At 38.5% G+C, this 24,997-nt stretch overlaps 4 protein-coding genes across 4 annotated transcripts in view; 1 reads left to right on the forward strand and 3 right to left on the reverse strand.

The window, feature by feature from the left end:
- LOC134753280 (zinc finger and BTB domain-containing protein 41-like) overlaps positions 1–14,187 on the forward strand; it is a 47,621-nt gene extending 33,434 nt beyond the window's left edge. Inside the window, exon 9 of the mRNA XM_063689126.1 lies at positions 13,964–14,187. The gene's annotated coding sequence lies outside the window, so the exon portion shown is untranslated. The remainder of the gene's footprint in view (positions 1–13,963) is intronic.
- LOC134753061 (uncharacterized) lies at positions 96–24,779 on the reverse strand. The gene is made up of 14 exons (XM_063688823.1): positions 24,660–24,779; positions 23,692–23,760; positions 21,592–21,773; positions 20,936–21,074; positions 17,799–17,932; positions 16,358–17,208; positions 14,242–14,340; positions 13,326–13,430; positions 10,438–10,557; positions 9,261–9,367; positions 6,718–6,887; positions 1,220–1,367; positions 692–837; positions 96–249 (listed from the first exon to the last, which is right to left on the reverse strand). Exons 1-14 carry the CDS (start codon positions 24,754–24,756, stop codon positions 103–105), a joined length of 2,514 nt encoding a protein of 837 aa, XP_063544893.1. The 5' UTR covers positions 24,757–24,779; the 3' UTR covers positions 96–102.
- Positions 2,743–4,913, reverse strand: LOC134753407 (heat shock protein 68-like). The gene has a single exon (XM_063689297.1). The coding sequence runs from the start codon at positions 4,707–4,709 to the stop codon at positions 2,787–2,789; it is 1,923 nt and encodes a 640-aa protein (XP_063545367.1). The 5' UTR covers positions 4,710–4,913; the 3' UTR covers positions 2,743–2,786.
- LOC134753130 (putative aminopeptidase W07G4.4) lies at positions 18,764–20,353 on the reverse strand. Its single transcript, XM_063688905.1, has one exon. The coding sequence runs from the start codon at positions 20,309–20,311 to the stop codon at positions 18,776–18,778; it is 1,536 nt and encodes a 511-aa protein (XP_063544975.1). The 5' UTR covers positions 20,312–20,353; the 3' UTR covers positions 18,764–18,775.
- Positions 24,780–24,997: the final 218 nt, after the last annotated feature.

Genomic DNA, 24,997 nt, shown 5'->3' on the forward strand with positions numbered 1-24,997 from the left:
ATCTTCAGTAAGAATTAACAAAATGCTGCATATAAAGAACCTATTGTTGTCAATGTGTCGCCTAAAAAGTATCTTAAAAATATTTTCATATTTTTTGTAGTATTAGTCCCAATCGCTGTTAGGCTCATTAACGTTCGGGTCTACTACCATACATTTAACGCCATACACACTATTTATTTTAATGATATCTGTCTCCGATAACAGTGTTTTGTGTTGGCCTAATGTCCTCATGATGCTGCCGTCTGGGTCCTGAAAAAAAAGTTTGTCTTTAAAAAAAAAGTAAAAATTCGAGTTGCTTTTGCGCGGGCACACACTCGATCTGCATCACCGATACGAATGATTGAGGATAGGACTCGGCATGTGATTTTAGTTAATTGCCGGCTAAGTGACTGCTTATTACCACCAGGCGGGCCGTATGCTGGTTTGCCACCGACGTAGTATAATTAGGAGCAACGAATTCAATCGATCTATCTAATGCTGCAATGTATTGCAAATCGCATGCGATTATCGGTGACTTATGGAAAGGTCAATATATTACACCTCCTGCGTGAGGTGTGCAATAAAAAATATTATATTGTAGATAGAGCTCCTGCTTCGTTTGAGATCTTTAAGTATTCTAATCGGTGGCAAATTTGCTATCATATCCAATTGAAATATACAATTTGACATATCATTACTTTCACATAACTACCTTATCTTTATAAGTAGCGACGGTAGAGATCCCCTTCTTTCCGAGCTTCCTCCAGTACATCCAGGGCGGGTGTGTGGCGCTTTCGTAGTCATAGGGCAGCGGCAGCGTCGCATCGGCGCCTATTTTCTCGAAGTGGTGCAGTTTATCTGGCAACATTCATACTGGATAATATTAATGTGAACTCAGTTCGGTTGCCCGTTACTTAAACTACCGCGAACATCGATAATCGAAGCCAAATAGAACATCGAGAGTCCAATAGACGAACAAAAACGAAGTGGTTCACAATAGGCCCTGACCCCGACTACACACATTCGCGGCTACTCAATCAGGCATTTCTAGCAATAGTTGTTTACAGCTAAAATTTTAAGATACGAATTAACTAACAATATGCCGCTGGTGGACCTTGATGTACTCGTCGCGGTCGTGGCACGCCAGCTCTGAGTAGAAACCCAGCATCGCCATCACCATCATGGCGGTGTGCTGGCGGTGCTGCCCGCCGGCCAGCAGCTCTGTACTGACAATACTAACCGGCTCTAATATGCCGCTGGTGGACCTTCACGTACTCGTCGCGGTCGTGGCGCGCCAGCTCGAAGTAGAAGCCCAGCATGGCCATCACCATCATGGCGGTGTGCTGACGGTGCTGCCCGCCGGCCAGCAGCTCGGGGGTGCCGAATATCTGGAAAATTACAGTTTTCTGGCAATGTGGGGAAGACTCTGTCAGGTAACACAAGCTCTTTCATGGCTTCTAACTCTTGCACTTATATTTTATATTACATATTACAAGTTACTTATATATTACAAGTGCAAAAGATACCTACTTCATTTACAGAAGGTCGGTAGAGCAGAAGGAGCATAGGCGTAGCCCAGGCTTTCTGACATTATTATCGTTAGTGAATGTTACTCGCTACGCTCGGGATTCTTCTTTCCCTTGAGCCCTTTTGCTTGCTCGGAACTCAAAATCAGCACTTGCGGCCGGCTAAAAGTAACTTTTACTCCCTTTTTGCATTAATAACCGTTTCTTTATTCCAAAAGACTGCAGGAAGAAGTAAACGAGGAGGGGAGATGGGAGAAGAAGTAAGCGAGGGGGGAAATCATTCATTTTACATACATGTAAAACTACAAATAAATTCTTAAAGAATAACAACATATATACCTACAACTTACACTTTGTTAATGTAATATAAAAGTATTAACCTTAGTAAGATAAGTTAATCATTAAATTTAGATTAAGGTACTAACATTGAAAATGAGTGCACCATTTCGCCGTTAAACGCAAGTTTGGCGAAACTTGTATAAGTTTAAAATGTGTTATACTTTTTTGAAAATAAATTAAAAAAAAAAGGATATTAAATAAAACAACCGCCAGATCGAAATCTTTTATTGTAATAATAGTAACTGTATTATTACAAAATCATTATATTTATTACTATTTATCTCCTCTGTTGCTACTAGGGAATGCAAACCGGTTTTCATTTGTATGAAATTTCGGTTAATAATCGGTTTTGCAATTAAAAACCGGTTTGCATTCCCTAGTTGCTACTCTACTTATACATTTTATTTGAGAAGGGCAATGTTTTTTTTTGTAAATATATATTATTTGCTTTAATTTGTGTTTCAAGACAACAATCCTAAATATTAATATATATCACAACTCACTCACAGCCAAGTATTCCATTAAAAAAAAACACATATATAAAACTAATTTCAGTAACAAAACGGCCAAAACGGGTACTACGTAAACAAACATACAAAGTACGTGGTTTTTTACCATCCATTATTATAAACTTGGCATGCATCCCTCGTTTTTATCCCATCTTCATATTTCACCTTATAATTTATTGCTAACATATTGCAATGAAATACAAAATGACACCTATTTTTACAACGACATTTTTGTAGATTCATAGGTACTTTAGGAATATAAATCTTCAGTAGGTTAAATATCAAACTACTTGTATTTAATTTGTGCTATTCACTACCCTAAATCTCTACTTGAATATTTAAGCCTCTAACAAAAATTTGCTACTGTCTTTGAGATCTCGCATAGTACCTAACATAGTAAACATATTGTCAATCCTACTAAAAAGTAAAGTTTCTACCACAAATTTGAATCAAATATCTCTTCGATAGAAGCTGTTGAAATTCCACTTGACGCTTCAGACTCCGTTCTCTTCCTCTTGGAACCTCTCCATCTCTGTCCATAAATCTTCTTCATAACTCCTGACCATCTCCTCAACAGCTCTGATATCTTCCTCTGAAACTCCTCTCGAAGACAATCCATGTTGCCTTCCAACCACGTCAATGCTTCTTGGCATTCTGTCACCATCATAGTCGCTTCTACAGGTGTCAAATTTCCAATTTTATCGATTACGGATTGTTTGACGCTATAAATGTAACTTTCTAATTGATTCCTTGCTTCTAATCTCCTGCGATCCTCTTTATCTTCTTCCTTGAATATCTCAGCATCGACCACCATCTTCTCGATTTCCTGCTGCTTAAGTCTATCAATATTTCTTATTATTAGACTTTCCATGTTGCCCGTGCTTCGATCTTGAGCAAACACACTGAGAACTCCATTAAAATCTATGTCGAAAGTTACATCTATCTTAGCTATGCCTCGCGGGGCGGGAGGTATCCCATTAAGGTCAAAAGAACCCAATAGATTGTTATCTTTGGTTTGCGTTCTTTCTCCTTCAAATATTTCTATAGTCATAGCTGTCTGATAGTCTTCCAATGTGGTTAGTTCTTTAGTAACTCTGCAAGGTATTGGAGTATTCCTGTTTATGACTTGGAACATCATGCCTCTAGCCGCTTCCACTCCTAATGTTAATGGCACTACGTCAAATAGAAGTAGATCCTGTAACCTTTCATGCTCGTCTCCACTGAGGACAGCGGCCTGTATGGCTGCACCGCACGCTATTGCTTCGTCAGGATTGACAGATGCCGTCAATGTCTTTCCATCGAAGAACTCAATCAACATACTCCTTAGCTTTGGTATCCTAGTACTCCCTCCGACGAGAATAACATGATCTATATCATGTTTATTAACCTTAGCAGTATCTAGAGCTTTCTGTACTGGTTTGAGCGTATCTCTGAACAAATCTGAACATAATTCTTCAAATTGATTTCTGATTATTTTACCCTGATAGTCAACATCATTGCACAAAGACTCTATCTCCACGTAGGCCTCCGAAGCCGAAGTCAAAGCCCTTTTCGCACGTTCAGCTGCCGTTTTCAATCTCCTTAAAGCTTTAGGTTTTGCTATTATATCCGTGTGGTATCTTTTTCGAAAATCCTCTGCTAAATAAGCTACTAATCTGTTATCAAAATCCTCTCCCCCTAATCGCATATTTCCTGCGGTCCCTTTAACTTTGTACATGGATTTTTCATTGATGCTCAAAACTGATACGTCCAGCGTCCCACCTCCTAGGTCGTAGATGAGTACATTCGTTGCTTCCTTTAAATTCTGGTCTAATCCATATGCTAACGCTGCCGCCGTTGGTTCGTTTAATATCTTCAGTACATTAAGGCCCGCTATGACCCCTGCGGCCCTGGTCGCTTGTCGCTGAGCATCGTTGAAATAAGCAGGAACAGTTACAACAGCATCCTTAATTTTCTCTCCCAAATACGCCTCGGCAAACTCCTTCATCCTGCAAATTATCATACTGCTTATTTCCTCCGGGGCAAACTGCTTTTTCTGACCCTTATACTCTACTAAGATCTTAGGCTTACCGTTGTTATTTAAAACTACGTATGGCCAGTTGTGTAAATCCATTTGTACGCCTATGTCATCGTAACGACGTCCAATGAGGCGTTTTGTGCCAAAAACCGTGTTCCAGTGGTTAAAAGGTGCTTGGTTCTTCGCTGCTTCTCCTATGAGGCGCTGGTTCTTCGTAAAAGAGACGTAAGACGGCGTTGTCCTGTTCCCTTGGTCGTTCGATATCACTTCCACTAAACCTTCTCTCCATATCGCTACACAAGAATATGTCGTACCGAAATCGATGCCTATAGCCACCATTTTTAATACGCGAACTTAGCAAAACCGCGAAAAAGTTTTAACGAATTTCATTACACAAAGTTTCTACACGTCCTTCGAAATTTAAACTGAGAGCCGGCCGCGCGCGGTCCTTGTATATATACTCTCGCCCAATGGGTATCGAGAATCTTCGCTTGCTAGAATGTTCCGGCCAATCAGAGAGCTGACATTGTAGAAGCTTCTAGAGTTGGGTTGCCAGATCAGTGAAACAAGATTTATCAAAATTATATTTTATTTAAAATTGGATAAACGTTAAATTTAGAGCATGGTATTATAAATAATGAATAATAATGATTAATTAACAATTTTTTAAATACGTGAGCTACGTAACAATAAAAGAGATTTGTTTATGAATGACATGTACTTACAGTTGTTACTTTATGGATTTTACGTAAACAAAATATATTTGATGCGAAATATATTAATTTAGGGGATCTCAAGTAACTTCTCTTCTCTATATTTTAGTATTTGCTTGATTTATAAATAATAACAAATAAATATAGGTATTTCCTTTGTGCTACGACATGGGATTCTTCAAGAAGCGGGTATTTAGGGTTCTCAAGGGTCGGCAATGCGTGGCTCCTGTGATGTTGCTTACGTCCATGGGCGACGATGACTGCTTCCCATCAGGCGGCTCGTCTGCTCGTTTGCTGAACATCACATAAAAAAAAAAAAAAATCTAGGCTGACCTAGTATATACCTATACTTTATTATCTGTGCTACGTTATACTGGTTTCTGGAAAAAACTATGTCTCAAAAGATAATAAATATTTAATTTGAAAGATAAAAATTAAATAATAAATATAATTACCATAAATTTCATCTACTGGTTTATATTTTTATATATCACCCAAATAATTATTTATATTTATAATTATCATAAATACTTCGCAACATACTTATGAAGCTATCCGTAATTAATTTTAATAAACATTTTTAGCCAATCACATTCACTAATAAAATCCCAGAATTTAAGATTAATTTTACATACTGGCCACCCAGTTCATTCATTCATGCCTTTGACGTCTAAAGCCACGTGTATCTCTTCTCTTGCTCACACTCGTAACGATCGAGTTCATTTGTTTGCTTGCTATCTCGCTCGCACTGATCAATGGGCGCGTTTAAGGCCAAGTTTGTGCAAAAACATCCTTTTCTGGAATACGTTCTGTAAAGATCTTATTGCTATCGTTTTAAGGTTTAATTTTGTTTGGTCTAAATGAATAAGGAACTTACTAGAAATTTGTAGTGTTTACGAGAAAATGAGACAATAGAATGGAGTACATATTTTAAATTGTAAAAATACATTAGTACATCCGTAGGTCGAAAGTTAGGAAACACCTTTTACGAGCAAGTGTGATGAAAAGGTAGTTTTTATGTATTTTAATTTCTTAGTCGGTTTTACTTTTAACCGAGTATTTTTCTATCAAGTTCAATCGGTATGAAACAAACCTAGGATGAAATAGTACATTTGAAAAAGTTTGAACTCTCGCAACTCGTGTCGATTTAAAACACTCCCTTCGGTCGTGTTTTAATTTATCGCCACTGGTTGAGAATTACCTTTTCGCACGTGTACTTTACAACGTTTCACAGTACATAAGGCCCTTTAAATTCTTGACATACGCACGGTCCGTCCTAGGGCGGTAAATTAGCACCATATGTACTGTAAAAAATAGAACAACCCACTCAACCCAGAAGTAAGGGCCAATATGTGGATTTTTATTGCGTTCGTTTTATTTTATTTTGTTCGTTCATGGTTACAAGTCCACCCACCTGCCTCCCGCCGACCTGGCCCGTGACGAAGTCAGGGCTGTTGTCCAACTCCATATAATCTCCATGTTTGCTAGTGTCGCCCGCTCGTATCTCCTCATATAGTCACCCACCTGCCTCCCGCCGACCCGGCCCGTGACGAAGTCAGGGCTGTTGTCCAACACCAGATAATCTCCATGTTTGTTAGTGTCGCCCTCTCATTTCTCCTCATATAGTCACCCACCTGCCTCCCGCCGACCCGGCCCGTGACGAAGTCAGGGCTGTTGTCCAACACCAGATAATCTTCATGTTTGTTAGTGTCGCCCGCTCGTATCTCCTCGATCTCAACGCAAGTTTCTAGTGACAAGATGGCGTTCACTATGCCTAGGCGCCGGCGCAGGTCTTTAACATTAACTAGAAATAATAATTGCAACGTTTGATTGAAAATTTCAACATATGTGCAAGTTGCGCTATTGAGTAGTAAGTATCAAGTAGGCCCTACAAAATATGGCAAGTGTCATCATGTGGATATTTCTTTGGAAACTTTCCGATGGCACATCAGTAGTTGAAATAGACGCTTTCCTTTAAGGAGCTAATACGAAGAAAAATTTACATTAATAACAAATTTGTATGAAGTAGGTCATTCATTATCCTAAGAAAAAAATTGATTGCGCGATTTAGGGATTTTTAATACATGAAACAGCGCTATTTAGACAAAATAAAAATATTTAGTGTAAAATGGCTCATTTTGACATAATATTACAGTACTTAATACAACTAAAGTATCTACTAATAAGGATGCCAATTTCCTCCCCATACAACCATTTTCGGTCGCCGTTACGACGCAAATGTGTCGACAGCGACACCGTTTTTCTGGTCACAATTCCGGTCACAGTGTCGTCGCCGTTACGACACCGCTATCAGAAATGGGGAAGAATCGACACATTGTTAGCAGTTTTTTTTTGGTCACAATGTTTCGAAACAGTTCGGTAACGGTTACGACACATTGTGTATAGATTTAGTCACAAACTGAACGCAGTGTGTATAAATAGTAGATTGTGTCACAAGGGAGCAAAATGACATATTTACGGCGAGGGCGTACAATTGAATCCTAAACGAAGCGAAGGATTCTATAATAGAATCCTGAGCGTAGCGAGGGATTCTAACATAGAATCCTGAGCGTAGTGAGGGATTCAAGTGTTAACGCCCAAGGTGAAAATAATTTTGCTACCATGTGACACATACTTCTTTTCACATCACCTATGAGGAAATTACATACCTACATATATTAGGTTTCAAAACATTATTATTTTAAGCAAAGATCGATACGGACAAAGTGCCAAAAATATGTATACACGACCTTAGTATAGGTACATGCTTCTGGCACTTTGTCCGTATCGATATTTTCAGACGTGACTGTACTGACAAATTAAAAGTACCTACAGCTCATAATTATGTACCTAATATCAGTTCAAAAACAGCAGCAAACAACTAAAATGATACAATGAAAATCAAGTACATTATTTTTGTAGATTTTTTTGGTAACAAATTAGCCCTATGGAGCCCCTTTGAACCAAATCTTCGGAAGTACACTATGAAGACTGATATCACTTATATTTATTATTATTAGTGTCGTTACCGGGATGCTGCTTAAAACATCTGACACAGATGAAAAGGCCTATTATTATTGATTTAAACTAAGTATTTACAAATTTATACAGAATACAGAACCGCATAATGCTTTGTGAAATATTTGTACAAAACTTTTTAAATATAAAGTTTTTAAATTGCATAGACAAGTATGGCTGCGTTTAAGGAGACCTAAAATGTCAAAATAAAAATTAAATTATGAAACTAATGTTTTTTTACGTTTCTTTGTAAATATTACGCTAATTAATTAATTTACTTAATTTAAATATGATATTAATTAATTTAAAATACGTTAATTACATTTATTGTTTACAATTACAACAAAATATTATTTGACTTAGAAAGATTGTATGCACGTAATCGATTATAAAGAAATTGTAATCGATTATATGCATACTAATTTCATATGTCTTTGTGTCAATATTTCATACTGGCAACAAAATGTCCTTGAACAGAAAAGTGCCACTTTGATCCCTCCTAGCAGGGAAGAAAAGTTCCCTTTTCGAATAGGTGATGTGAAAAAAATGTTACACCACTTTGTGACCGAAAAGTGTACACACGGTGACCACACTTAGTTACTGAAACAATTGGTCGCATTGTGTACACACTGTTACCACACTAAGTAACCAAAACTGAACACAGTCGCAAAGTGTAGAAGCTGTTACGACATCGTTACGACATATCTGACATTTAGTTACTACATTGATGATTTCTGCGACCGGAATGGTTATATGGGTCGCGTTTGTATAGTGTATTTGTATAGTGAAAAATTTCGTATTTCACTCGGGAGCAAAGTTTGTTTAACTCTCGTATATTGAAACCATGAATCTAGTATAACTGGATCGGTCATGAGGGGTGGGGCGAAATGACCGAACGGGATAGTCTTATGTATCTTTCAGTAGGAGTAGCAGAGAAAGCGCTGTTATTGTTTGTCCTTGTCACAGTCTCACATTTTTTTTAATTCCCCACCGTAAATTTAGTATGGTTTATGGTGGGCGACAAATGTACTCGACCAATCATATTGTCGCATTACGTATGTTCTGTTTCTGTCCCTCACGGGCGCACGCGTATAGCTGATCTATGTAATGCTAGGTTTATGCTGGAAACCCTCAAACGCTCAAGATTGATTCAACTTACAATTAGTACTCGTCCTATTTATCAGATATCTGACGACGCCCTGCGGCCACTTGCGTTGCTTATAAAACTCCCCGTTCTCCTTTGATAACGTCACGGTCTTGGGGCTCCTGAAACGGTCATTTAAGCCTAATTTAATTACTAGCTTAACGTACCAGCCAAGCTACCTACTCCACCTACCTCACCTATTATTAACTACTAGCGACCCGAACCCGGCTTCGCACGGGTGCAATACTGATGTATTGTACATATAAACCTTTCTCTTGAATCACGCTATCTATTAAAAAAAACCGCATCAAAATCCGTTGCCTAGTTTTAAAGATCTATATAAGCATAGACAGAGCCCAACACACGAAGCTGTAATATATATTTTGGTATCTGCCGATATCTTATCGTAAGGCATCTGCAGATGCCTTACGATGCCTTGCGATGTATCGGTCGGTATATTTATTACGGTATATTTATTTAAAGCATATTGCCAGTCATTCTACACGTGCAGCCTATGGATCAGTTATACGCAGCGGGCATACAGCGCTCTGCGGGTACAGTACAACAACGCGTACAGGGTGGTATTCGGGCTGCCGCGACACTGTAGCGCATCGGGTATGTTCACGGAGGGACGGATCGATGGTTTCCACGCGATCATCAGGAAGCGGTGTAGCTCGCTGTTGAGGCGATGGCGCGCCAGCTCGAATGCCATCCTCTGCACGTTGGCCGACCGGTGGAACTCACCGTGGCTGAAGCACTGGGTGCAGCTACATGCCCCATTATGTGAAATTTTGTTTTAATATTATGTTTGTACTAACCCTAGATTTAAGTATTAGTATGTATGTTACTAACACATTATGGACTTATTTGTTCGAAATAAATTATTGATTGATTGATTGATTGATTGATATTTATTTAGTCTCTCTCATTATATGTAGGTGCTAGGCAGAGAGCGACCTATATATTTTGGCATCGTTGCGTGTGTGGTGTTTAGCGATACTACAGAATAAGTAATAGTAGGTATTATCATAGCGATCCGATACTCGCAGATATCTGTCGGTATCTGCCGGTATCGGCCTATATATTATCGCTTCGTCTGTGACGAGCTGTAAGTTATTATTAAGTTACAAGTAAAATTTTATAAAAATGTTAAAAAGAGGATTGATAGGATACTTAGTACAATTGAGCTTACCTTTTGACGGGTTTCGGTTTCTTTACAAAAGACTCCACGCCCACAGGTGCTTCGTCACTTGGTTCATCATTTAACTCCCTGAACTCCTCGTTTAATGGCTTCTTTTTCCTTTTATCATTTCTTTAGTAAAAAAAGTTTATTATTACAAGCCATGTACATTATTCTGGCTAGCCAATTTTGTCAGTAGAAAATGGCGCGATTATTTTTAATTTGCCGCCTTTTTCTATTGACAAAGCTGGCTTGCCGGAGTACTTATACATAAAAACTAAATGTATACAAAGCTTGTCACAAACACATATATGTACCCGTCAGACGATTGGTATAACACATTATCGTAATTTAGATGTAGTGCGTAAATATTTTCCATCGTATTTTCACGGAAATTTCAGTCAGTCTCGGTACAGTACGGGTTATTCTTAATGAAGTTGAATTATGGAATTGTTGACATTATTAATTTATAGTTATGTTATGTGCATTTCAAAAATATTGACATGCGAATCAAAATTTATTATCATTTTGTAAGTAATTATTGTTAAGTATGTAACTGACGGTGTATGATTAATACCAATAAAAATCTATCTATCTATCTACAAACACTACTGACATATTAACTAGCATGACAAACAACTGTACGAAATATCATTAAATTTGATATTGACCAGTCACTTTTTGATAGAGAAATAGTTATTTGTTATACAAGGGTGCAAAGTTGTATTTTACCCGCGAGTGTGGAATTGAAACAGGAGCAAGCGAAAGGATTCTATAGTTGAACCACGAGCGAAGCGAGTGGTTCTAAAATAGAATCCTGAGCGTAGAGAGTGTTTCAACACACAAGAAGTAAAATACATTTGCACCCGTGTGTAACACAAAACTTTTCCCCTCACTATAGCGAGGAAAGTGCAACATCCACAGGCGTTAGATCATCTTCATCACTGGAATCACTTATTTTTGTACGATATTATAACAGAAAGCACTGGAAATTCTGATTTTTACGTGAGTCGGTGAGAAGTGTTTTTAAGTAAAAATTTTGTTGACAATGTTGACATTTCTGTTCTGACGTATGAACGATGCGTTTTGAAATTGCATCGACTCAACTTGTGCGTTAACATCATTAATTATTAAATAAAGCTAAATTTGGTATTTTTTATTAGATTCTCAAACCATTTATTTAATGATAATTAATATCGAACGAACCATTATTATGAGCGTTTTACGTTTTGTTATCTGTCAAGCTACTTAAACATTATCCACTAGTGGGGAAAGTAATTTGACCTTGTATGGAGCGTGTTTAAGTAGCTTGACAGATAACAAAACGTAAAACGCTCATAACAATGGTTCGTTCGATATTAATTATCATTAAATAAATGGTTTGAGAATTTAATAAAAAATACCTGATTTAGCTTTATTTAATGATTTTAAGTCATAAACCTGAAAATTCCATAATAAACGTTTGTTTTTTAATAATTATGTTAAATATAATTCTGAACGCACAAGTTAAGTCGATGCAATTTCAAAACGCATCATTGACATTTCATACGTCAGAAATGTCAACATTGTCAACAAAAATTTTACTTAAAAACCTCACGTAAAAGTACAGAATTTCCGAGTTTTTTGTTATAATATCGTAAAAAAATGAGTGATTCCAGTTGATGAAGATGATCTAACGCCTGTGGATATTGCACTTTCCTCGCTATAGTGAGGGGAAAAGTTTTGTGTTACACACGGGTGCAAATGTATTTTATTTCTCGTGTGTTAAAACACTCGCGGGTAAAATACAACTAAATAAAGTTTGCTGAAAAAGAATAGTACATTTCGATGCTAGTGCGGAAAGTATGTCTTTACCTCACGAGTACCGAGATATCTTGCCACGAGCCGTAGGCGAGTGGCAAGACTCGGGACGAGTGAAGAATGACATATCCGCACGTGTATCGAACGACGTTTTTTTAATACAGTTGCGAAAAAATAAGAAAAGCAACAAGTCAGGAATGGAATTCGAAACTTTTATTTTATTAATTCTGTGACACAGACATCATTGACATTGACATTATGAAGAGGTGTTTTTCTAGCTTTTATCCATCTAGAATAGATTTTGTGATTATTATTGAACCCACTTCAATGAAAGTTTTTTTCAAATGCATGTTCTATAAGACAGAAACAATTGTAAATATTAAAACATTGTACTATTATTACCTTAATGTCGTTATTTACGATTATTTGTGTATCGTATATTTATAAAAACAATATCGAATGTTGCCTTTGGAAACTTAAAACATTCTTGCAGTAAGAAAATATGCCTCTTCTTTGACAGGCGTTCCGTTCTATTCAGACAACTTATTAAGAACGGTTTTTCAACATTAAAAAATAAACGTGTTACAATACTTATAATGATGAAGAGGTAAGTAAAAATATGAAATATGCATATTTTTCGTATTCTTACATTAACAGTAGGTTTTTATGTTAATTACGACGTTTAAAGGAAACTAATATTAACACTCATCAATAAGTAGTCATGAATTGGAACAAGTAAAAATTTTAAAAAATTGGAAAAGTAAAAAGCACTAGTTCGCGAAAACCAACTTTCCGCACGCTAAACAGCCACGTAAAGTAGCACTTTTTGAGCAACTGTATTAAAAATATTTTTTCATAATTGTATACAATTTTGCATATTAAACCTTATAGGTATTTGAATTATTTATTATTATAATAACAAAAGTTCAAAACTAAAAAAAAACTGCGAGGGTTGCAAAAGCCCTTTATGTGGCAAATTTTAAAAGTAAATTGTCCGCCGACAATAATCCTGATGCTAAATACTAGTTCTTTCTTACTAATAAAAACGAAGTTGATTGCTTTTAGGATAGTGCCTTTGTGGTCTTAATATAATTTCTCACCCTTCATCACTCTTTTCCTCACTTTCCTCGTCCTTATCGAAATATGCTTCAAATTTATCTTCAGATTCTTTCTTCATCGGTTGTTTTTTGTGTTTCATGCGTTCTCTACCAACACATGACCGCATTTTAGGCTCAAATTTAAGTTCCTAATAAAATTTACCTTACCAGGAAAAGGGAGCAAGTAATACAGATAATTTTTGAACAGGTACCTAGATTGAATATAGAATCAAGGGGCACATGTCATTCGGCAGAGAAACTGCTTAGGTACCATATTTAAATGAAAAGATCTAACTTCCATGTTTAATCCAGTGGCGTAGCTAGGCGTGGGCGAAGTTTGCCGTTGCCCACGGCCTCGCGCCCCAAGGGGGGCCTCGCACGAGGCCCCTTCGCTACGCCACTGGTTCAACCATCAAAAGTGTATTGGTAAAGAAAATTTGAGGGAATAAGGAAAATCATATCCGATTTTTCAAAAAGCTGCCTTTAAGCTGCCCGTAGGCGGATTTAAAATGGATATGTTCGAACGGCATCGATTTTTATATCCCTTTCCCCGCCAAAGACGTCAAATGACGCGCGCGGCTTCAGCTCAATGTCCACGATGACGCGCCGCATACAAAAGGCGTGGCGTTCATAGGGCATAGGGAGCGTGCATGAACTATAGGGGGCAGCATATGAGCCGTCAGATTTTTGGCGCGAGGCGTAAATATCAAGTTTATGCTTTCGATGTAGCCCACAAGATGGCAGAACCTACTATGCACAAGCAAACGTACGAGAACGGTAGATGGTAGCGCTTGCTTTGGCAATGTACATGTTTATGTTTCCGATTCAGGCCACAAGATGGCAGACCGTCCAATGCGCACGGTCCCTATAGGGTCTAAACATTGAACATTTCTTGCTTTTTGTTATCTAAGTTACTTACCTTTCATTATTCTTTGGCTTACGTGACTTCTTACCCTCGAAGTCGTCATGGTTTTCTTCAGGCGCATCAACCACCGGCCGTTTCTTCTTTCTCTTACCCCTTTTACAAAGAACACCACGTTAATATTTAATATATATATGTAACTTATCAACCAAATTCACCATTTGACCGCCAAAAACGTGTCAACTAACGCGTGCGGCTGCAGTCCAATATCAATATCCGATAAGCTTCACGATGACGCGCCGCGCACGATGGCAGGCGTGACGTTCAACGCTGCGGAAGAGTGCTCCAGTGTTCCTGTGGCCTCGCTGAGACGGCCAAGAGGGGTTTTTAGTGGGTAAACCGTGTGTCCCATGAGCCTATACGGGAGTCCCACATAACCATCCCAGGCCCTTCCCCGCGCCTGGGTGGTATGCGAAAAGCATTTTCCCCTCTTTAAAAAAAAGAGGCGTGAAAAGAGTACTTAGAGTCCGCAACAACCTCGGTTCTCCATACAAACGTACGTCTCATTCAATGACTACTTAGCTAGATTAGATAAGGTATATTATGCCTGTAATTCGTTTATGTAGCTTCAGATACCATCAGTAGGTAAAAAAATACATCAAATTCAAGTTTTTCATACAAAACTTGTTTCTGCTTTATCTCGTTTGTTTTATGAGCTAGAGCTATATAGAATAATCACAGGACTAGATATACCTCATGTATGTGCAGTTTCATTACAATCCAACACGTAGTTTTAAAACGAGAACGAAACTTCGTTTGTATGGGAAGGTGAAATTCGGCCGAGCTTGCCGGTGACTTAATAAGCTCACCATTCCTCGCTGCTCTCCGTTTCATCCTGTTCGATTTCCTCAGAGTATCTTCGGGGATTTGCGTTTGACTTACTCTTCTGTCTTCGCGCCCTCTTACCCTCCCTTTCATCAAACATATTATCAGTAAAAAGCTATAGGACTGTCCAACACAAAAGGCACGAGGAATTCTTAAAGGCCTTTCATATTTTCCTACCGTACACAGTGGCGTAGCGTGAACCAATCTAGCCGTGTTAAACCACATCTGCGAGGCCCTTTTCAATGTGTTTCCCCAAGGTAATTAAAACGTTGGCTTTGCGAGGCCCCATAAGTGCGAGGCCGTTGGCGAAACCCCATTCGCCCACGCCTAGCTACGCCACTGAACATACATACGATATAGGTACAGTCAAAAAATTTAATTTCCTTCCGATTTTGTACTTTGTCACCGTGACTATTGTCGCTACGACTTGCATGAGGTCTCTAGAGACCTCATATTGATTGTCACTGTGACAAGGTACGAAATGGTACTGAGTCGAAAATTAAATTCTTTGAAATTAGGGTCCTAATTCACAAAGCTACAATTTATGTAAAACATAAGCTCAAACAGGCAAAATAAAATGTGACTTTTTATCGCTTAGGCTTATAGATCATTTTTGGCGTTTACCTAAGACTTTTCTGGTAGATATTGTAAATCGTAACTAGATTTAGATTATATTGCAAAACGCGTGCCACCTTCTATTCACTAAATAACTGATACAGTGAACACAAAAAACATTCTTAAATGTCTGATATCTTTGATTTCCAATTAATTACACTGTTTTTATATAACATTTAAAACTTTATTTTGTTACCTTTATTTACCGACTGTTTTTATTCCTAAATATTAAAGTGATACTTAGTTTGTTTGACCAATGTAGTGAGCTGCAAAATTGCATGGAGAGATTATGTATGAATTCATTGATAAAGTCACTATGCACTTTTACGGCTGATGGTACAGTGCGAATAAATTATTACCGAATATCCCAATGGAACTATCAGTTTATTATTTATTATCTGGAATATGTAAAACAGAATTTAACTGCCCCGAACCATACCCAACCACTTTATAAACTCACAATCTCTACCAACTTGTTATTTCTCTGCAACTTTAATCCAGCACACTGTCTTCAAAGTGAGACCAAAACCACCATATAAAGCTTTTTTTCTCTGATTAAACCTAATACTTGCAATAGTAAGTATACCCATACTTCATTAATAGATATAAAGACAGCCTTACTTAGAAATAAAACTAATATTTTACATGAATGATTTATTAATTTAAATCTCACCTGTTTGGTTCAGTGGCCTCGCGCTTGGACCGCTTCATCGTAACCTCTCCGTCCTTCGAGATTTTGGAGTCATCTTTTGTATCAGCTAGTCGCTCTACTCGTAAAGCTGTGTTCAAAGCTTGTATTTTCTTTCTATCATGAGGCTCGACTTTAGTATCATTCTGAGACTTTTCCTTGGCTTCTTCTTGAGCTCTCAAGTAATACTGCGGGTCATAAGGACGCTTCTTAAAACCACCTACATGCTTAGTAGACTGTGGAATATACGGTTGATGCTTTGTGCTTGGATATGGCTTGAACACTTTAGTTGAATAGTAATTCTTGTCACAACCTCTGCATATCTGTCTTTGATATTTTTCAATAGAATCTGACTCGGCGCAGAAGGATGTTAAATTACTGACAGCATGGTCTACCATATTTTGCGCATAGTCTACTACAATCTGTATAATTCCATGAATATCTACGGGCTCTCCTGTCGATCTTAGGACATCTTTAGACGCATTGCAGTATTTCCCTCTAATATTAATTAACGCTTTATTTGACAGCTTAAATACATCTTCAACTATCTTTTGAACATCAGCTTCAATGTCCAAGTTTGTCAAAGTGTCTTGTATTTCTTTAGGTATGTTTGTTTCCGGCGGAGGAGTTATGTCAGGATTGACCCTTAAGCTTCTGGTGGTTTCTAAGTCTACAGATCTTTTCTTTCTGTCTACAAGAGGGACGCCTGGATACATGTGGCATAGCTCTATCTTCTCTTGGCGATCTCTCTGTCTGCACTCTGCGCCGTATATGATCTCTATCTTGCGTAGATCCAGCTCGCTCGGTCCGTCCCATTTTTGCTTCGTGTCACGGTCCTTTAAAGAGAGTTTCACTCGTACACTCTTATACATTAAAATGTAATCATGCCTCAAACATAAATCAAAATCTTTTCATTCGATTACAATGGGATCATTCGCTACGCTCTTAGCGTACACCTTTTTATACATTCGCTATTATTCACAATTCAGTTTTTTTTATTTTTGTTACCTAGTCTATTCCATACCTACTGATGATTTGACTGTCGTGTGTTGTTGGAAACATGGAAACGATGGTATTTCTCTTTAGTAAGTAAAGCAAATTCTCAGTGAAAATTTTTAATAAGTAATTCTTAGAAAGATTATAATATTGAAAAAAAAAAACAAGACGAATCGCCACTAAATAGATAATGTGAGTCATCATTATTATTATTGTATCAAATCTACTGCGGATGGTGTACCTTACTGGTTTAACGGTACTTTTGTAATTAAGTTGTATATTATGTGTATTTACCTGATTTAAAAAAAAAAAAATTTTTGATGGTAAAAATATGGTTATTCATATTGTAATTTCAGGGAGTAAAATGAAAACTGAAGAAACTGCTTAGCCTGTTAAATACAAAAGATATGATCCATGGAATTGAAATTACCTTAAATATGATGGTTCGGTGTCCATTCTTACTGAAGTCCCGGTCCCCGAAATGCATCACACTATTGACGTCATAGGGTAAAACGCGGAGGGCCGCGGGCAGCGCTATGTCTTTAGTGAAAAGCGGGATAGCGTCTAAAACAATTAAATACAATATTCTTTATGAAGGGTACACGGAAAGAACATGTCTAGTCACTTTTTTCGGAAAATGAGATTTTCATTTCAAAATGTAGAGCTCTTAATGAACTATTAGTTATACCTTTTAATTTTACGCGATTAAGTCCCGTCGTTGTGAATAATAATGGCGTAATTCGACAAAAGAAAATAGGTAAAATCAAATATGCAACATGTAGTAAGTAGGTAACATTTTATTACATCAATTATAATTCCTTTATCACAACATAATCTTAACAAACAAAAATTATCTTATCTTTTAGGACACCAACGTTTACAAAATACAAATAGTTAAGAGACTTTGACATCTGATTATCATGACATATATATTATGATATGATTGATGAATTAAAAAATAAATAAACATGTTTAGAAAATAATTAGTTTTAAAATAAGTAATTAGGTACTTATACATTGTGTTACGTAAGCAAAAACATCAAATTTTCTTACCTAAAACAGAATATAAGTACCTATTAGTCTTCTTACTTCGTTAAAATGTTACGGGCCCTTAAACTTTTCTAAAAAAATCAAAGATCTAAATGTCGAAGATACCATTATCAAGCTTTCACTTGTCGTAAGTTGGTTTAAAATAGTGTATTTTGTATTTATTATTTTTCTTTAATGTATGTACTATATGTTTGTCTACTCCGAATTCGGCTTTCGTTGATGTGAAGCCCTATATGTCGCCTATGCGCTGTGTATCAGTAGCGGAGTGCTCAAATCATCACCGGACTCCCTTTACACAAACCCCGAGTAAAATCAAATAGCAGTCCAGATTATTAGTTTAAAATTTTTAAAATAACCTTACAGTGTTGTAACTTTGTGCAAATGACATAAAGTGAGAATAGGTACAGCCGTAGGTTCTTCAGGAGGCGACCCGGCGGCTCCAGCGATGTCCAGATGAGTATACTTGACATTCCTATCCTCCAGTCCTCCTACTTTAATCAGAAACCCGGCGGCGAGCTGATGATGACGAGCCTTCGCGTCCATGTCCACTTGAATAAGATCATCGCCTTTGCATTTACCATCGTTGATTGATAGATCTTCTGGTCTTATCACGGATACTTCTATGCCTTCTGCGACCCTAGTACCGCTAAACTGAAGTCGGTTGGAATGGTTCGTCGCTCTAGCAGCGTGGTTATCCATTGCAGCTACATATCCTCCGTAACAAGCTTTAGCATGCCCTGTCAAAGTTGCTATAGTGTAGATATGTGGATTTATATGCTGATTAGCGACTTCGCCCAGCTTGAAAAGTGCATCAGCCATCGCGAATCGACCTTCCGCGTCTGTGTTCGTCACTCTAACAGTTTTACCGCTTCTGGAGACTAGTAACTCATCAGCCACGTAAGAATCTGCCCCAATAGAGTTCCTGCAGAGACAGAGGGTCCCGATGACCTTAAGATGTGGTGGTTTAAGTATGGAGCAGGCCTTTAGGAACCCAGCTACGGCAGCTGCTCCACTTTTGTGTCTAGACATTCCAGCCATTTTGCCTGATATTTTGATGTCGGCGCCGCCAGTGTCATAAGTGACTCCTTTACCAACCAGCATTAGAGTTTCAGTAACTCTCGCTTCGTTTGAAGGAGTGTATACAATTTGTAACACACAAGGTTTATGCCTTTCTACGCGACTGGATGCTCTAGAAACAGCTGCCAAAAGCGGGAACTCCTCTTTAATGTATTTCTCATCATCAAAAGCAGTTATGACTACGTTACTGCAACCAGCGAAGGTCTTTTTTACATAATCAACTATTTTTACTGGTGACATCCTTTCAGGATCTCCTCCAGCGATATCTCTTGCGACAATCCTAGCTGTTTCCAAAGCAATAGCATTGCTTACAACCTTTTTAAATGCGTCCGTGTTCTTCTCTTCGGCATGGAACCCGATCTTATAGAAGTTATTAATTTCTCCGCGTTCAACTATTTGTAGAGGTTGATATAAAGCTTCAAAAGCACCGAGGATTGATACTAGTTGTCCATCAGGATAGTCCACACAATAAGGTATAATCAATAGTGGTTTCTTGATGCCGGCGCTTAATGCTCTCGAAACTCCTTTCTTTGCCGCTTCCTTCAAAACACTCACATCATGATATGGTGTAATTTTTCGAGTAGGAGCCAATATAAGCCTTTTACCACTGACATGCTCACAGTTCCAAAGGGTACACTCCTTATATACATGCTTGTCTAAGTTCGTTATTTCTTTAACAAAACTGCCGATGTCTCTTGAGAGAGGTACATTCTTTTCTTCTGGATACAAGATGAGTATGACACCATCATAGTCGATGGACTGGACGTTGGTTTCAATAAATATATTCGTCTCGAACTTATATGGGCTCAACGCCATGTCTTTTCTTCGAAACGACTTCGAAACAACTGGTATCTGATGTTAATTATTAAAAATAAATTATGTTAATGATAACTTTGTCACGATCTAGTTATTATCAGTGAGTACAAGATATGTTTGATATAGATATTGAAAACCAACTTATTTGTGCATTTGTTCAAAATAATAATGGTTTCACAATAACCACAATAAAAGTAGAAATTTTATTTTAAATTTTCGCATGCATGTTTTTTTCTGGGATTAAAATACTTATCGGTGACAAAGGGTTTACAGAACTGAGTTCACACCGACTTTCAGCCAACCAATATTAGTTTCCAGTCCAACTCCAGTTTCCGTGTGTCCGTCTGTCTGTCCGTCTGTCTGTCACCAGGCTGTATCTCATGAACCGTGATAGCTAGACAGTTGAAATTTTCACAGATTATGTATTTCTGTTGCCGCTATAACAACAAATACTAATAACAGAATAAAATAAATATTTAAGTGGGGCTCCCATACAACAAACGTGATTTTTTTGCCGTTTTTTGCGTAATGGTACGGAACCCTTCGTGCGCGAGTCCGCCTCGCACTCGGCCGGGTTTTTTTTTTTATATAGGAGCCTATGGATTAACAACGTGTGGAACTTACGTTGTTCTATATTTTCGAATTGCACGTCGATAAAGCTGTCTCGGGACTGCCGGTTGTGCTCGAAGGGGAGCCCTAGGGCTCTCAACACGATGCGATCCATCCACGGGGCTTTTAAGCAGTCATAGCCAAGGGTCACGATCTAAAACAAGTACGGAGGAAGTGAGTGTCTTACTTAATTCACTTCATGGTTTGTTATCGCGTGACGCGGTTTTTATCCTTTGTTTGCAACCATAGAGACCCTACGCTAGCGTCTTTTGAGCGTCGGCGCTATGAAAAATGGCGTCGCTGCGCAGTTGCGCCAACGTTGCGTCGAGCAGCAGCCATATAATTAATTGACTAGCCGCTCGAGAGACACTAGTGTGGGGTGGCGCTTACATGCGCACCTTGAGTGTCCGTGCAGAATGTATCTCGCATTTCCTCATGCCGCGCGGGTTCTCGAACGTACGTGCTCGTGGTCACTAACAAAGTATCGTAGGTAAACGTAATATGGCCGTTCTTAGAAAGACTCCACACTAGCGTCTATTGAGCGTCGGCGTCTAGTCAGCGCTATGGAAAATAGCGTCGCTGCGCAGTTGCGCCAACGTTGCGTCGAGCAGCAGCCATAGAATTGACTAGACGCCGCCGCTTGGGAGACGCTAGTGTGGGGTGGCGCTTACATGCGGCTCATCCTTGGAGTGTCCGTGCAGATGTATCTCGCATTTCCTCGTGCCGCGCGGGTTCTCAAAAGTGAGCACGTGCTCGTGGTCGGCCGGCGGCACCATCACCGGCGCGAACTTCAGACAGGTCTTAAACGCGATGAGGGAGAGAGACGTCATTATAATCAGCGTCTGTTCGTTGTCTATGGAAAATCGTGATTATTAATAGGTAGGTACTTTGGCAAGTTTTGTTATTAGAGTAAGTTTTTTGTCAAAAATTTCATTTTTGATACAAGCATTGCTGCTGTCTAATATACGGGGCGAATCGGGTCAGAATAAAAAAACGTTCATATTGAAAATATTGTTACTGACTGGCGTCACAGGCTAACAAAAGAGGTGTACAGCGGTATTTTAGTACATAGCAATGCAATATTACATATATCAATAGATTTTTCATCATGATCCGATTCACCTTGTGATCCGATTCGCCTCGGTCTACCCTAGGTATTTCTTTCAACAGGCTACTAATACTCATGGAGATATTTCTAACAAACACGAAGGGCCCTCAATGCCAAAGGTACCGGCGGTCCTCGAGCCCAACGATCTGGCCAGGGTCGATGGCAAGAGGCCTGACGAAATGACGCTAGTGCCTTGGAGTATGGGTCGGCCACTTGTCTGGGACGCTACCCGCGTAGATACCCTGGCGCCGTCCCATATTCCAGGCACCAAAGTTGGCGCTGGTGCGGCAGCATCCTCAACCGAAAGCCTCAAACATCGCAAATATGCCACACTAGGTAGTAGCTATGGTAGCTACATATTTGGTGCGTTTGGGGTGGAAACCCTGGGGCCATGGGGACCTAGCGCGCGTCGCCTTTATGAAGAGCTGTCGAAGCGCCTTATAGGCTTCTGGTGACCAGAGGGCTGGCCAATATTTTGCCCAGCGCTGGATGACGATGCTGACATCTCCATCCAGCGGGGCAATGCGGCCAGCCTTCTGGGCACCCTACTACCGAGTGACTACGACCATAGAGTAACTTATACTAGAGCGGTACTGTCATAGTAAATTTTGTAACCCCAGTAAATTCACTGCCATCTGTCGACACACTTTAAAACTAAAAATGAAGATTTATAAAAATACGATAGAATGTATTTAAATATAGATAAATGATTTTTTTTATTTGCATTAATTATTTTTATGATTTTGACCCATGTTCTTTCACTGATATGCGCTAAAATTGTTAAATAACAAACGAAACCGTCAACGCCATCTATACGACTGTAGGCCAAAACTAGTAGCGCCCTCTGAACGAGAATCAAATTTTCTTGATTTTCGAGGCACGTTTTTTCCTTAGACTGTATCCATCTATTACGGAGTTATATCTATCTTTGCTACGACTTAGGCCAAATTTTTTATTTATAAGTTATGAATTTGTTTTTATGTTTTACAAAAATGAATCTTATTTAAACATGATTAAGTTGCGTTGTTTTATCACAGAGTTCCTATGACCACCTCGTGTCCATCATCAGATCAGCTCGATGGTACCATAATATTGCATTGACACCCCCAACCCAACTTACATATGTATATGAAGTTTCAACTTCAATCAAATAAGTGGGAAGTGTTGAGAGGTCAGCTAGCTTTCAATGTTGAATTCCAGTTAGGTCAGCTTACTGTCCATACTGTATTCCAAGTAGGTCAGATTTTTTTCTGTCGAAAATGGAATCCAATTAGGACAGAGATGACCTAAATGGACGAAAAAATTTTCTGACCTAAGCGGCAGCTGAAGTAAGTGGAATTTAACTTGCACATTATTTGGGCATATAAATAAATAAATAAATAATAAATAAATATTATAGGACATTCTTACACAGATTGACTAAGTCCCACAGTAAGTACAAGAAGGCTTGTGTTGTGGGTACTCAGACAACGATATATATAATATACAAATACATAAATACATAGAAAACACCCAAGACTCAGGAACAAATATCTGTGCTCATCACACAAATAAATGCCCTTACCGGGATTCGAACCCAGGACCATCGGCTTCACAGGCAGGGTCACTACCCACTAGGCCAGACCGGTCGTCTAATATAACTTACCAAAAGAAAAAAACTTACCAAAATGCTCGGTATTTATGAAGAATGGTACGGATCCATTCGGCCAGGCCACTAAGTTCGTAGGCGTGACTGTAAAATTATGACTGTTTGTAAAATTACAAGTTTTGTGATCAAGATGGCTGACGGTAATGTCTATCACTCTTCATCATCATCATCATTCGCTTGCCCTTGTCCCATTCACTTGGGGTCGGCGCAGCATGTCTTTTTCTTCCATATACCTCTCTGTCACCCGTCATCTCATCATTCACTTGCGTTAGTTTCATATCATCTTTCACACAGTCCATCCACCTTTTCCTTGGTTCTCGGTAATGTCTATCACTCTTTCCATACTTATTAGTGCGACAGAGAGACATTACTGACAATAGTGTCTCGTTTGCTACAGCAAAAACTATTGGCATTTTGGCACAAACCACCTTAATACTAGAGGGAGGCGCGGAGCACACATACAACAATCGCAGTCACCACACATAAGAGCACCCGTACAAAATTAATACAAGTATGTGTGATATGAGCGAGACCGCTTACGCTTATTTCAGTTGCGCCCACAAAATACGACCTAGGTACTAGTGTAAGTCAAAAATATTTACAAAAATTAAGCTTTATAGTCTGACCAACACCGCTGTCTGCTCGCCTGTTTTGCCCGCGACTTCGTCTGCGTGGAATCAGTAACAGCAGCTAGAGTAAATTTAGCGCCTGGATAAAGCAATCATTCAATTTGAGTATAAGCTTAATTGCTTGACATCAATTATCAGGCAAATTCATTAAATCTCGCAATTTCACCCCCCTTTTCACTCTCTTTAGGAATAATTTCCGATATAAAAACTATCCTATGTCCTTCCCTGGGACTCAAACTATCTCTATGCCAAATTTCAACTAAATCGGTTCAGCCGTTTAAACGTAAGACAGACAGACAGACTTTCGCATTTATAATATTAGTATGGATGGATATGGATAGAAATATGACTTACGCGGAGGTTCTGTGCCCTGGAATACCTCATCTATATCACACAATACAGAATTAATATAATAAAATAAAACTAATATTTTGAAGTATCTGCGCTTCATATTGACCGGTCAATAATAACTATAATAATTTTATTGCTAACCGTATTTTACATTTATTGATGTGTGAAGAAACACTCGATATAGAAAATGGAAACGTTATATACTAAACCGATAAGCTTGTTTAGGGATCCTTATTTTCATGCAAGTTTATACGAAATTCATCATTATCATCATTTTAGCCATCAGTCGCCCACGGCCCACTGCTCAGCATAGGCCTCTTCGTGTACGTCACTTATCCCGG

Source organism: Cydia strobilella, chromosome 26 (assembly GCF_947568885.1).
Source record: "Cydia strobilella chromosome 26, ilCydStro3.1, whole genome shotgun sequence".
Classification (NCBI taxonomy): Eukaryota; Metazoa; Arthropoda; class Insecta; order Lepidoptera; family Tortricidae; genus Cydia; species Cydia strobilella.